This window comes from Pleurodeles waltl, chromosome 4_2 (genome assembly GCF_031143425.1).
Source record: "Pleurodeles waltl isolate 20211129_DDA chromosome 4_2, aPleWal1.hap1.20221129, whole genome shotgun sequence".
In the NCBI taxonomy this organism is placed as follows: Eukaryota; Metazoa; Chordata; class Amphibia; order Caudata; family Salamandridae; genus Pleurodeles; species Pleurodeles waltl.
The window spans coordinates 940653749-940668627 of NC_090443.1; the positions used below are offsets into that span (position 1 = coordinate 940653749).

At 43.0% G+C, this 14879-nt stretch overlaps 1 protein-coding gene across 1 annotated transcript in view; it reads right to left on the reverse strand.

Annotated features, from left to right (window-relative positions):
• The window catches only part of LOC138293500 (vitamin D3 hydroxylase-associated protein-like), a 392308-nt gene that overhangs the window by 142064 nt on the left and 235365 nt on the right, over window positions 1-14879 (reverse strand). The window contains exon 6 of the mRNA XM_069232738.1: window positions 13947-13987. Within this exon, the coding sequence (XP_069088839.1) occupies window positions 13947-13987 (41 nt within the window). The remainder of the gene's footprint in view (window positions 1-13946; window positions 13988-14879) is intronic.

The following is a 14879-nucleotide window of genomic DNA, read 5'->3' on the forward strand; positions in this document are numbered from 1 at the left end:
CGTGGATGTAGTCCCACAGTGTTCACCCTGTCCACGATCCTCCGCCATAGCTCCATCTTCCTGGCAATGGAAATCTGCTGGACCTGTGCTCCAAACAGCTGTGGCTCTACCCTATTTCCTCCACCATGACCCGCAACTCCTCATGGGTCAAATGGGGGTGCCTTTGTAGGGACATGGGTGTTGTGTGGTGTGTGTATGTTGGGAAGAGGGTGATGTGTGAAGTGGTGGGGTGTGTAGTGCGTGTCAGTTGAATAGGTAGTGGTGATGTGTGTGTGCAGTTCTCTTTAAGATTGGCGTAGCAAAGTGTAGCCGTCTTCTCATGTTTGCAAAGGATTGTGGGTGATGTGAGGGGGTGTTTTATAGTGCTGTTGGTGGGTGTGTGGGGTGTGTGTATTTGTGTGAGGTGTGGGTTTTTGTTCTGGACAATGTTGTCTTGTCTTGTATTTGGGTGGCCATTTCTGCCACGGCGGTGTGCACTGCCAATAGTTTACCGCCATTGAATATCCGCTGTGGTGATTCGTTGATCATTATTTGGAGGACGTTGCATTGGTGGTAGTAATGACAGTTTATCACGTTCAGTGAGTCTGGCGGATTTGTGGTTGTGGCTGTTTTCTGTCAGTTTTGTATGCATGTGTCATAATCTGGCAGACGGATGTCCCCCTCCACGGCGGTATGCTGGTGGCAGTCAGCACACCAGTATTCAGTATTTACCACCAATGTCATAATGAAGGCCATAGTGTCACACAGAAGGTAGTGTTGCAAATGATTCTACAATTTGCCATACTGATATACACAAGGTTATCCTTATTTCCATTTAAGCAGATGCAGGTGAAAGGAAATTTGCATGAATGGAACAATCGTGAATTGTTCATCTTCCCATACCATCCAATAGTCATATTTTTGACAGTTATGAAAATGAGAAGCAGTTATTGGTAAAGAAATAATACCACGTATTAGCCAAGTTATATGTGCTGTGCCACTGGCTGTAAACAATGCATCCTCAATTTGTTCTATGCTCAATAACGTATTGGTGGATTTTTTTGACCTATCATTTTTTTTATAAAATTTAAATTATAGAGTGCAAGTAAGGCTGTTTCATTTAAAAGTTGCCAAGACACAAAACCTGAACAAAGTGTTTGTAATGCACAAATTTAGTTTTACGATGACTCTTAATTGAGCTTGCCCATGTTGTAACAGGATTAGGTCTCCTTTCATGAGGTCTTTGATGGAGTATATTGAGTACACTCTTTTGGAGAGCACGTATACTCCATTGTTGAAAACCTTAAAGACTGTTTGCAAGTTATACTGGTCTATTTGCCTAATTCTTTCTGCAGTTTTTTTTTTTCAGAGTATCTGTCTAATTGGTTATATAGGGCATATATTCCTGTAGTCAGGAAACTTTTATTTCTTTGTGGACAGGGTTGCAGTTCAAAGTCAGAAAAACCCATATTTGTATTAGTGGAGAAGTGTTCCTCCACAGCTGAGAGACTAGAGTGCTCTAGCCATCTTTGACATAATTTGCCTATATTGTATGTTGTAACCACCATGAATGCCTGTGTATTGTAGAGTAGATCGGGACCATTAAGTTTGGGTCCAGGACTGTTGGAAAGGAAAAGCTGCATGCATGTTTTAGAACTATAGGTCTATTAGGCCAAACTTTAAACAGGAATTTGTGTGCAGTTATAGCTTCCATTTTGTGTCATATCATGTATGTCTGTTTCAAACATGTTCAGAGAAAGCTGCCATTTATTAAACATGGCCAGAATAACTTTAGGAATCAAAGGTTTCTTTAGGTCTTTAATCATTCTGAATCCTAGACATGTAGTCTGTTAGATGGTATTGTTTAGAAATATAGGGCCAGATGTAGGTACAAAAAAATTAGCGACTCGCAATTTGTGAGCATGTGCGACTCGCAATTTGCGTGTCGCTAACTGGAATGCAGGTAGAATTTGCGGGGACAAATTGCGACTCGCACCCGGAGTCGCACCGCAGATAGCGAGTCCGCTGTTTGTGAGGTCGCTTTTTGCGACCGCGCAAAAAACGGACTCGCAATTTGCGAGTGGGTGTCGCAAATTGCGACTGTGCTGAAATTGAATGCAGGTGCTGCAGAACACTCCAGAAACCACTCCAGAACACTCTGGAAAACACTTCCTGGCACATGATGATGACATCACAGCCAGGAAGTTTACAAATACACCTGGGAGGAGGGAGGACCACACCCTTTTTAACTGCGGCACAGCAAACAGAGCAACAGCAACCATGGCTGACACTCCCAGAAAGAGAAAGCTGAAGTTTGCAGAGAAGGAGCTGGAGGTGCTCACAGAGGAGTGCTGTGAGCACCATGATGAGCTTTTTGGGAAGGCAGCCCTCAATGTGCCAGACTCTACCAAAAAAAGAATTTGGCAGGAAATACAGGAGAAAGTAAACTCCCTGGGGGTTAGCCACAGGAGTGTGGATGAAATAAAGAAGAGGTGTACGACCTCCGCTCCCGGACCAAGGAGAGGGTGGCAGAAAGGCTCTGGGAGATGAGAGGCACAGGAGGGGGACCATCATCCATACCACCACCCACACCCCTGGAGGAAAGGGTGGAAGAGACCCTGGAGCCGGAGGCTGTGACAGGATTTGGAGAACTGGGCACCTCTGAGCCTGGACCCTCAACCGGTGAGTACCATGTGATATGCCTGTACCCCCATCAATGCCACACCCCCACCCACCATGTACACAGGGGCATGCACAACCAAGATAGCTCCATTTCAGAGTAGCATATACCAGCATGATGCATTATGGGCAATGTAGTCAAGTAGGCAGTGAATAGGCAAATGTTTATTAGGAAGTGTGCAACAGATAGTAGACACTGACAGTGTTTTCCCCATGTCCCACAGGTCTCCCACAAGACACCACCACCAGCCACAGCAGCCAGGTGCCACTGGTCAGCCAGCCCCATGAGGAGACAACAGGAGCAGCCACCACTCCCACCTGCACCACCAACACCATCCCCTCCATGGCAACACCCGCTGCAACAGTGGTGTCGGAGCCTGCACCAGCAACAACCAGGAGTGCCACTACAAACATCACAGGGCCTCCACCGCTGCGCAGGCGACGCAGGATGAGGAGAGCAGGGCTGCAGGCAGAGTCAGGGCTTCCATCCACCACACCGACAGAGGCACAACTGCTACGTGGTCAGCGCCTGCAGAATCAAATGTTAGGGCGGATTAGTGGGGTTCTGCAGCGCTTCGTAAGGAACAATGAAAACAGCATGCAGCAGGTTCATGCACAACTGGAGGTAATAGGCAACATCACTGGTGACCTAGCCCTGTCAATGCGTGACCTGGTGGTTGGCCTGCTTACACAGAGTGAGGGTGCGCGGCGCAGGGACCGCCAGCTGCTCCAAAGGCTGGACAGGATGGCCTCCTATTTGCAGACTGGCAGTGAACACTACTGGGCTGTCCAGGAGAACAGTCGGCCTCCAGGTAGAAATGGGCTACTTTGCGGGTGATGTGGCAAGGGGCCTGGGCCGGATCACCCAGGTGATAGACCTTATGGAGGCACGGCAGGTGTCCAGTGGTACAGGGGACACCCCACAAGACAGCGAGGAGGGCTCCACTGTCAGCAGTGTCTCTGCTGGTGACACCAGGGTGCTCCGGAGTGGGAGTACGAGGCAGAGCACTGCTGAGCAACCTGGTACCAGCCAGGCTGGCAGAGGCCGCCGTAGGCTCTAAACTGACCACTGTCCCTGATGTTGGGGCACATGATGGCAATGTGTCCCATGCCAGGTGGGCTTTTTGAAGTCCCTGAACAGTTTTTCATTGTATATAGTTTGGTTTTTGCACATATTAAATAATTTTTTTGTTCCACTTAACAAATGGAGTGTTTGTTCAATTGGTGAGTATGGTAGAAGTTGGCACGTACCTTCCAAAGTATTGTGTTGCAATGTGTTCCCGTCTCAGTCTGCCTTGATTTGTGATGCTCCTATCCCCATGATGGCGATGTGGTTGCTCTTGCTATTCATCCTCAGAATCTGGGTCTGCAGGGGTGAGAGGTAGCCCACGTCGGGTGACAATGTTGTGCAGGATAGCGCATGCGACAACTATTTTGAATGCCGTTATGGGGGTATACTGGAGGGCACCTCCACTTCGGTGAAGGCATCTGAACCGTGCTTTCAGCAATCCAAAGGTTCGTTCTATCAGGTTCCTGGTCCTCTTATGTGCACTGTTGTATCACCTCTCACATTCATTGCTGGGTGTTAAGTACAGAGTCATTATCCATGGACGTAGTGCATATGCACTGTCACCTGTTGGGCACGAAAAGTACACTGTTAGAAAGTCCTGGTTGGTGTGCACATTGATCTGTGTGCATGTCTACAAGGTGTATGCAGCTCTAGCTAGGAGGTATCCGTCTCCAAACTCCCCACGTTCCAGGCGTTGGTGTATCCCACTGTGCCTAAAAATGTAGGAGTCATGAATACTGCCTGGAAATTTCGCTACAATGTCAGTGATGACATAATGGGCGTCACAAACAACCTGAATATTGAGTGAGTGGGTAGACTTTCTATTGCGGAACAGATATTCCAGGTTTGCAGGAGGGCATATTTGAATATGTGTCCCATCTACACACCCTATGACATGGGGAAAGTTGGCAATCCGGTAAAAGTCCAACTTGGTGCTGTTAATTTCTGCCTCATTCCTGGGTAGGTATATGTATTGGGACATGTGTGTGAGTAAGGCATCTAGGAATGCCCTGAGGAACCTTGATAGTGCACTTTGGGATACCCCACCTGCCACAGCAATGACCCCCTGATAGCTCCCCGAGGCCAAGAGGTGCAGTGAGCATAGCACTTCCACATGCGTAGGGATGGCGCAGCCGCGCAGAGTCTGGCGTTCTAGCTGTGGTTTGAGTAATTCAATTAAATCTAGTATAGCTGCGCTGCTAAGTCTGTATTTATCGTATATTTCCTCCTCAGTTTGCTGGAAGAGTGTCTGCCTTGTTCTGTAAATCTTCTCCTGTCTCTGGCTCCTCCTCCTCCTCTGCTGGTCTGCGTGGGCTCTCCTCCTCACTGCTATCAGGTATATCTCCGCCATCTTGAGTAATCCAGATGCCTTCTGGGTCTCCTTTTATACTTTGGTAATGATTACCACCTGCTCTGAGTTAGTGGTAAATTGGAAGTGCAAAATGGGCTTTTTGCGACTAGTCGCAATTTGCGAGTTGCTATTGCATATGGTTTGCGACTCGCAAATTGCGACTTCCTATTTACGGGTCGCAAAATGGGGTCGCAATTTTTGCGAGTCGGTAACGGCTCGCATCGCTTTTTGCGAGTCGGAAATGGGATTTTTGCATCCCATTTCCGATTTTGCGGAGTCGCAAATAGCGATTCGGGCCATTTGCGACTCGCAAACGTTTGCTACATCTGGCCCATAGTTTCTTTTGGTATTATACAGGCTCGAAATAAGGCTTCTGTGCCTTGAATTTGCCAAACTGTGATCCTCTAATGCTTTTATCATCAACACTAAACAAGTTATGACTAAACTCAGTAGAGGAAATCAACTTGTTGATAGTGTTTGGATTTTTGAGAAGCTGCTATGTCCTTTGTGTAAATTTAGAGTATCTCTCAGGAGGAGGAGCCTCACAATGTTTCCATTGTCCTGTAGTGATAATTACAATACAATTCTTTTTAATTTGCTGAATTCAAATAAGGATCTTAATTATTCAAAAAACCATATGCCTGCAAGTTAAGCATAATTTTTTTTACAGTCTGAATATCCCAATCATCTGAAAGAGAACTGGTATTTTGACATCATACACTGAAACCTTTATCACATAAGGCAATTGCAATGTCTCAGTAGGATGCATAATCTGATATAGAATGTTCTCCCAGGCTATGCCCTCGGCAGTGGATATGCTGTGATATGTGAGGTCTAAAAAACCTCTGAGTTCTTTGAAAGAAAGAGTGAGGCTGTAGTTCATGAACCACAGATGCAGCAATTGTCCTTGCAGAGATATAAGAGGTCATTATGTCCCTGGCGGTCTTCAAACCACCAGGGCCGCAGTGGTGATCAGATGACTTGTTGTGGGTCTGGCGATGCTGGTGGTCCTGATCCACCAGGGCAGTGCTGCAAGCCACCATGTAAAGGCTTTCGGAGATGGGGTGCAGGGGGCCCTATGGGGGCCCCTGCACTACCCATGCACTTAGCATGGGCAGTGCAGGGCCCCCCATGGCCATCCCTGTCACTTTGCAGACAGTGAAAAGCACAATTTTTGCCATTGCATCCTACGCATTGCAACATTGCCAATGTTATGGGCTGTTTCCAGCTGGGCCAGCGGGTGGACACTCTTAATAGGGGCCACAGGAAGGGGACCGTAGTTGGGTGGGAGGCAGTGTTGCAAATTGGTATTGTATCCTTGCACACAGAATCCTGAGTCATAAGTTTGGGAACTGATGAGTCAGCCTTCTGTAATTCAAGTAGCTGGGCATGTATATCTGCATCTTGTGCAGTGCTATCAACCAAACGTTTAGTGCAACAGCGTTGTGAAATGAACTCACTATTGTTCATTACACCTTGTGCTGCTGAGCAGGCAACAGAGTAGTTACTTTTGGTATCCACCACAGGTTGAGCACAGCGATCTGTGTATAAGATTCTCTGGTAAGGCTCAACAGTTAAATTGTTTAGAGACAGAACGGTCTCCTGTTCATATTGGAGAAAAGCTTGTGTGTGGGGCACAGATGTTGAGAATGCTTGCCTTAGTAGCCGCCTCTATCCTCGGTTCAAGAGAAACAATAATGATTTGTTTTCCCTTCACCAAGGGGTGCTCTTTTAACATAGCTGGCTGTACAACTGTCAGTATTTTCTTGCATGTGCTTCAGCCACAGAGTACAAGTGTGATTTATAAGCAATGGGGATGGGCTTTCCTACAATATAGGTCACTTAGGTGTAACCATAGCGACTGGGTATGGCTCTGATAAGTAGGTTAGCTTTATTATCAATGGGGATGGGCTTTCCTACAATATAGGTCACTTAGGTGTAACCATAGCGACTGGGTATGGCTCTGATAAGTAGGTTAGCTTTATTATCTGTAGTTAGTAAATATTTTGTCTCAAGCATGTCTGCTTGTAGAGCTCGGAAGATATAAGTATGCACACTCAGCTACTCTTTAGAAGAAAACATGGGAGAAATCAGGTCATACATCCAAATTTTACAAATATCAACAGGGATTGCAACTTTTTGAGTGCATTAGGAGGTGGCTAGGTAGCGCATTTCTGGAAGAAATCTTGACCTAAACCATTGCCCTCTATGAATAATTCCTATACAAGGAAAGTCACCGTCAGGAAGGCAATCTTTGATTTATTAAAATGATTTTTGTAACCAAGTGACGCTAACATAGTCATGACTCTGTCTAACCTCTAAAGTGTAGATTCAAGACGTCAGTCAAATAGGTATCATCAATATATGCCCATATCTCAGGATCTGGTTGTAAGATCTCAATAATTCATGCTGCAGCCAAGAGAGGGCCATTCTTATAGCCCATAGGCAATCATTAGACTTAAGGTTTCAGTGACGGCTGTCAGTGTCTTCACGAGAGATACAATGTTGATGCTCCAAATGAGCCCTCAAGAAGTCCTGTGTTGAGGACAAAACGCGTTGGCTGATGTTGTGATATGCTTTTAAAAGAGAAGAATAAAGAGAAGATAACAATGAAACTATATTGAATCATTGGTCTTGAGTGGATATAGCTAAGGGGTGCACCATCAAAAGATCTATAGTATATAGTTCCTTTACAGGATGGCATCTTGGTGGCAGGTGCTGTGATGTGTGCACATATTATTATGCCGATTATATTTGTGACGTCTTATCTGTTTAATATACAACAGGTGATAGGGGTTAGGTGCATTCTTTTGTAACCCACTGCCAATCTTTTTTAATCATTAGAATGTGAACTGCATCCGTTAAAACCAAAGACAGTTGGATACTCACTTTCGGGTGCTATGTTTTGACTGAAGGAGTCATTGGAGATTCCAAGGGTCATTTTGTGTTTTTCCACACCAGGGTTGTCATTAAACCTGTGCTGTGTGCATTTTGACCCGCATGAGCTCGGGATGTGACTTCAAATTTCTACAGTTTGAGGCCCTGATTTAAACATTGGCAGATGAGCTACCCTCATCTACTGAAATCTAATTCCAATTAAGTCCTATAGATTTAGATTTCAGCACACAGGACATTCATCACCTTTGTCATGGAGTAACTCATCCACCAATATCTAAATCAGGCCCTAAGACTATACTATAAGATCCATCTGGTATGTAGACAGGAAAAAGGGGAATGTGCATGGGTCAAAGAAAAGGTTTTTATTATGCCTTGGTACTGCAACTGTTCTAATATTGCTTTTGGTTTTAATAGGTACTATGCTTGAGTTTGTGGTTCATTATGTAGGGGAATAATATGTGGACTAGAGTGTTCATCCCACCTAGCTTGATTTCCATATAGAGCTGGAGCCTGTCTTATAGCCCATTCGCCAGTATAATTGTTCTTGATGTCATCAGGTACTAGAGGAGAGAAGGTTATTCTTGTAATTTATCATAAGTAATGTTTTGTATAAAATGTACATTCTCTATTTCCCCCTTCCTTTCATTGTGTACCCACCTGCCCGTAGGGATCCAAGTGTACCATTCCATTCCTTCCCATTTTTCCTTTGTCTTCCCTGTTGGTTCCTACCAGCATTCTATAACCGTTGCTGTGACAGTTGACAGCTGTAAGGAGAAATGCTCGCTACCGGTTGTGGCTGGAGGCTGTTCTTAATTCATCTTGCCAATAAATTATTACTTAAAGAACATTATCGGAACTAAGGAGTATTTATAATAGTTATCTTTATGACTTCCTTCCCTGGGGTACTTCCCTGATGAAGGTTGGAGGCCAGTCTTCTTCTGCTAAATGATGATGTCATAATCATCGAATAATTGGGTCCAGAAGACTGCTTTAAATATATCTATGTCCCATTCAGTTTGTATCTTCATATTTTAAACCTTATTAGGAGGATTTAAGTGTTGATCTGGAGCCTTCATCTATTTTTTTTTTCATAAATCTGTTTATTAGTATTTTTATCATTACATTGCTTCATGTTTTTGCATTTGCTTCGTCGTGACATAGTATGGTGTGTGTGTTTATATCTTTACATATCTGTTAATGCATCTGAGATGTATTGTTGTAGTATATTATACCGCATATACTTTTTAATCAGTCAATTATACATTTAGTTTGTTATGTTGCCTGTATTTATCTTACAGCATTGTATTTGTTGCTTGATGAATTTTGTCATTGTCAGCCCTTTACATGGTTGCGATTCAAAAAGTCAGTAATGTTTTCTATGTCCTTCATCCTACACGCCGTTTAATAATGTTTTCTGAGTTAGAGTTATTTCTAACATGTATGTTCAATTGGAGCAGCTTGATTAAATAGGCAGAGATTATGAGTTTTATATATGTTAACATTCGACTAAAGGGAAAGAACAGGGGAGGGAAGTTAACATTAACAATTGCCGGCAAAAGACAATTTTACAGATTACACTTATATAATTATTTCCTAGTCAGGGTGGGGTTCACATTGTTGCAAATCAGCTTACTGACGGAGGAGTTAGGCTAGGTGCCACATCAAGTAGATATTGTCACTTTAATTCCCAGTATCGGGGTCTGTTTGGCCAACCTTTCATAATTAATTCCCCCAGGTATTAGGTTTTTTTCATCAGGGAGGCGTCCACTAATGTTACTCCACTCCCTTTTCTGGTGGGCATATTTCCATATTACGCAGTCGTAGCAGCATTCCCTCCCAGTTGGCGGATAATGGAAACTGTCTCAACCCCAAGGCTTCCTCTCGCCTGGAGCCTTCATCTATATAAAATCATCCGTTGGATTGGCATCTAGAAACTTCTGAAGAGCCTGATGTACTATTGAGACTTCTACAGTAATATCTAGCTTTTACTTGTAAGTCCCTAGACTATGGTACTCTATGTAACTAGGGTCTAAAAATTAAATGCTACTAGTGGGCTTGCAACACTCATTGTGCCACCTACTATAGTAGCCTTATAAAATCATCAGTTGGATTTGCATCAAGAAACTTCTGAAGAGCCTGATGTACTATTGCGACTTCTACAGGTCTATTTAGCTTTTACTTGTAAGTCCCTAGAAAATGGTACTCTATGTAACTAGGGTCTATCAATTAAATGCTACTAGTGGGCTTGCAGCACTCATTGTGCCACCCACTATAGTACCCTTTTAAAACATTCTGTAGTGCAGTTTTAAATTGCTCTTTTGACCTGGCAAAGCAAACATTTTAGCAGGCCTAATATGTCATTTTTTGATACCTACAAGTTATTCCTAAGGTAGGCTCTAAAAGTTCATAGGGCAGGATGCAATGTATTTAAAAAGTAGGACATGTGTACTTACATGTCCTGGTAGTGAAAAACTCTTGAAGCCATTTTTAGGTAGATTGTGCGAGCGCTCTGGCCTGTTGTAATCTATCTGTGGGCTTTTAACCACACACACTGCACACCCATCACTATCACTTGTTCATGGGCTTGCCTTTCAAAAGTCGTTTGTTATCATTGGTAAATGCTTTACGTTTGTCCCTCCTTGGGGCAGTTTTGTTACCGCCTTGGCCACTGACCCTGTTACACGGATAATTGCACTTTTGCTGATACGTTTGACTGCGAGCAAACTTTATCCTTTTGTGTCTCTCCTTTGCGCTCATGCTCATGGTGGCCGTGGCGCTTTGAATCGGCTTGCTTATGTCAGCTGTTTTACTTTTCATTTTCAATTTATGTGGCAAGAAAAGTCCAGTTAGGAATTTAAAACGCTAATAGCTCTAACTCAAGCAAACTCGAGACCCACTGTATTGCAAATGCTTGTTTACTGTCGTAAGGCCTATTTCACCCATTGACTAAAACGTATTTATCTCACTGCATTTAATAAGTGAGAATTCTGGATAGGGAGCAAGTAGAAATATACTGCTTATGCTCAAATGAATTGTAATTTAAAATCCTCTGAATCCCCTGAAGTCGGATTTTAAGTCACAAGTCTGAATAGGACACTTTTAGAAATTTGGCAGTTTCTTGGCCCAACCATTTGTGCCTTCTGCCAGTGTCCTGGGTCTCATGACTGTGACTGCCTCTGCTGTTGGGTGATTGTGTATCTCTCCCAGACAGCGACACAAAGTGGAATGGATGTAGGCAGGATGGGCCATCCTGTCAGCAAAGCTGGAGGAGGAGCTGTACTGGCCCTGCTTAATCTTCAAAGTGCTGCCTGAAGCACACACAAAGGAACCTCACACTAGTCTTTTGTCACCCTAGACCTTTTGGAGCCTTAACAGGGGAAGGAAAGAACTTTTCAGAACCAGATGTGGGGGTAGTAAAGGGAATCCCCCCCCACTTCAAAGGCTTGCGCAGGGTACAAGAATCAGACTTTCAGAGCCACTCATCAATACACTCCTGGAATTGCGGACATCATAGAAGAAGCACTATTTTGGCCCCCAGCGGACAACACTGCTGCTACCAGAGGACTGCTCTGCTGCTTGAAGACTGCCTTCCAGCTTGAGAAGGAAGACAGGACCTGCTTTCTTCATCCTAGACTAACCTGTGTGACTCCAAGGTGCAGTTGGCTGAGGCTTGTCTGTAATGAAAGATAAAATCCTGATGTTTGAGCCTCATAGCAACTGCATATTGACCCACTGGCACTGAATCTGCTGCCCGTGATGACTACCAACTTAAGGCTCAAGTGAACCTAACTGTTTGAGCTGCAGCGACCTCCAGCAACGACCAGCAATGCAAGAGCTGCACTTTGTGCTACAGCAATGACAGCCTGCAGTAACTGCCAATACAAAGTTCAAGCAATGTTCATCTGTGACCTGCGGCCGGAGTTTGAGAAAGTAATTTTTTCCACAGGACTAACCTGGTCCCTGTTTTCGACCAATGCCCCATCTTAGTGTGCCTGAACTTGTGACTTTCCCACAGTCTAGCATGACTAGATAATCGCAAGTAGCGCTTTTAGGCGCTATATCTACCTAAGGCTTTGAAATTGCATTTATTTGGTTCTACTGACTGTACTTGTATCACTATGATATAATTTTATTTATTAAAATGTACTCTATTATTCTAAATTGGTATAGGAATTTTATTGTATTGTGTTTTCACTTTATTACTGATTGTGTGCTGCATAAATACTTTACCCATTCTCTCTTTGTGCCAAGCTACCAGATAGATAAACACAGGTTAGTTTAATGATTCTTGTGGTTCACCCTGATAAGGATTGTGGTTGTTGCCCCACTCAGAAATTAACCCAATTTTCTATAAAAGTTATCACTATAGATTGGTGAACCATCGCACAGTGACACAACAGACATTTTACTAAACGTGATAAGACACTAGTGAACTCTAATGGTTGTACCTAATTGTGGACCTCAAATGTGTAGTATAATGTAGAGGGTCCTAAAAACTATGGAGCAAGTTTTTATGTTCGGCGTTTGCCACTGGAATCCATTGATACTAACAATGTTGGTGTTCAGTCAAAACATCGCATTTATTGACTGATAGATTGACTTTGTTTCTAAGTCTGGCTGTAACATTGAGGATGGTAGCTTCTAGGCTTACTACAGAAGGTTCCTAAATGGAGAACCAGGTCATTCTAGAACTTAGCCATAAATTGTGTTTCACAACATGTGATTATTATTTTGGCAATCCATACAAATCAGTTCTTTCAAGAACAATGTTGGTAACTTAGAGTCTGATGAAAGTTTTATAAATGGGATAAAGTGTGTCAATTTGGATATGGAAGACTAATTTTGTTTGGGTAGTGGCAATAAAAGCTGCAGAATGTCACATGGTTTAAAGCGCGCTAACGTATTAAGCATAAAACACTATTTCTTGCTTGCAGCCATTAAAGTAATCTGAATATTACAATTAGTAATCTTCTTTTCCTTAGGGAGTGCAGGTACCTGATATTTGTTGGGATTTCATGCTACGGTTTCAGGATGTTTAATGGAAGAACACCACAGGAAGAGCAGGGTGGATAGATCAATTGTTGCACAGACCTCACTGTAAACAGCGAAGCTATGCCTCATAGGCTCATACAATGTGGTTGGCATGAAGGTTAAACAGGATCAGACAGCAGACAGTAACAACAGTTTTACATGCCAATGACTCAGAAAAAAAGCAGTACTAATGTCAAAAAACTCTTTAACTATGAGATCATGAAATAACACTGCAGCTACGAATCTCCTTTGGCACAAAGGGAACAACATCAGTTGTAGGTTTCTCAGATCTAGCCACAAATATAATCAAAACGTGGCTAATTGCATAATTTTATCCCCAAATTCTATCTGGTCTGTTTTTGAAAGTCTACACATTTCCCTTTAAAATGCAGGCTTTCAATTTGGAAAACTAAACTTAAAGGTCCCAAACAAAATCATATCATTCTCAAGAAAGAAAACCACGTTTTATGTCCTCAAATACCACTTTCCAATTTTGTGAACACGTTTTTGGCTACTATATTTATCAAGAGCTTACAAGCACCACGACCAAAGATGGACAAAGCCTTCCTTGGAAGCCCATGTATCACCATCACATTCCCTAAGAATGCCCAAAATATGCCACCAATTCCAGCCTTAAACCAGGTATAGCCTCAATTAAGCCAATAATGTTAATGATCGGTTACAATTGGACACTATTATGCCGGGGCCAACACAAATATGCACTCAATAGTCAGGATGCTCAGTATTAAGCCATGGGTGGGCACCAGATTATTATGCATGCTATCAATATATCATACATGGCAACAAAGAACAAAAGAGGCAGCGGTGGAAGGGTGGCACAAATCATAATTGAAGTGGCACTGCCAATAGTACAAGAGTTTGAGTGCTGCCTAACAGGTATACACATTACAATGAAATGAGTAGTGTATGCCACTATACCTTCAGTTTGTCCATCTATAGGTTCTCGCATACCAAGGACGCTAAAAAGGAAAGAAAATAATATAAAAACAGATAGTTGAATAGTGGAAACGCACAGCATGAGGGTCAAAATTTATGAATCTTTTCTAACAGTTTACAATTGTTCAAACAGTGAGGAACTGGGCTTGACTGAGAGCTTTCTAATTATACACTTCAGATCAAACTCAGAATTATAAACATCACACACACAGGCTTAGTTAAATGCGCCCGAATTATGGCAGCAGGTTGTGCGGACATTTTTCCTTCTATAGAAACAGGGATTAGTGAAAATGCAGTGTAATCGCAATTCAATTAAAATATATTGCAGCCAGATATGGGTGACTGAAAAAAGAAAAAAAAACCAGGAATCTATGCTGGTGTAACGCCTACTTAAATGGATTAGATAAATAGTTTGTATTGCATCTGATGGTGCAGAACGCAAAGTTTTGCAACAGTTTTAGCAGCTTGATATGAATGTGTGTCCCAAGAAGCGGAAAGGCCAGTAGAAGAAGAGCTGCAGAAATATTATAACAAGCATTTGCAATGCAATAGGTCTCGCATGTGCTTGAGTTTGAGCTATTGTCATTGGAAATTCAGAACTGGACTTGTTTTTCCACATACATTGGTCAACCATGTCTTTGAAACTGCTGTCATGGTACTGCCACGGCGGTAAAAGCATGGCTGCTGCTGGAATAGCACTGAGACCACTCTAGTGGTAGATTATGGCACCCATATGGTTAAAATTGTAAAAATGCACGATACAAATGCTGTACATGTTACAGTATAAACTCTTTCAGATTCAATAGCAAAAGCCCCTCCTCCCAATGTCATCCTATCAGAAGATCGCTGACTAAAAAGGGTTCACACTCCAACGAGAAGAGGGGGAGAGCTCACTGAGTTTTCCTTTTTGTCTCA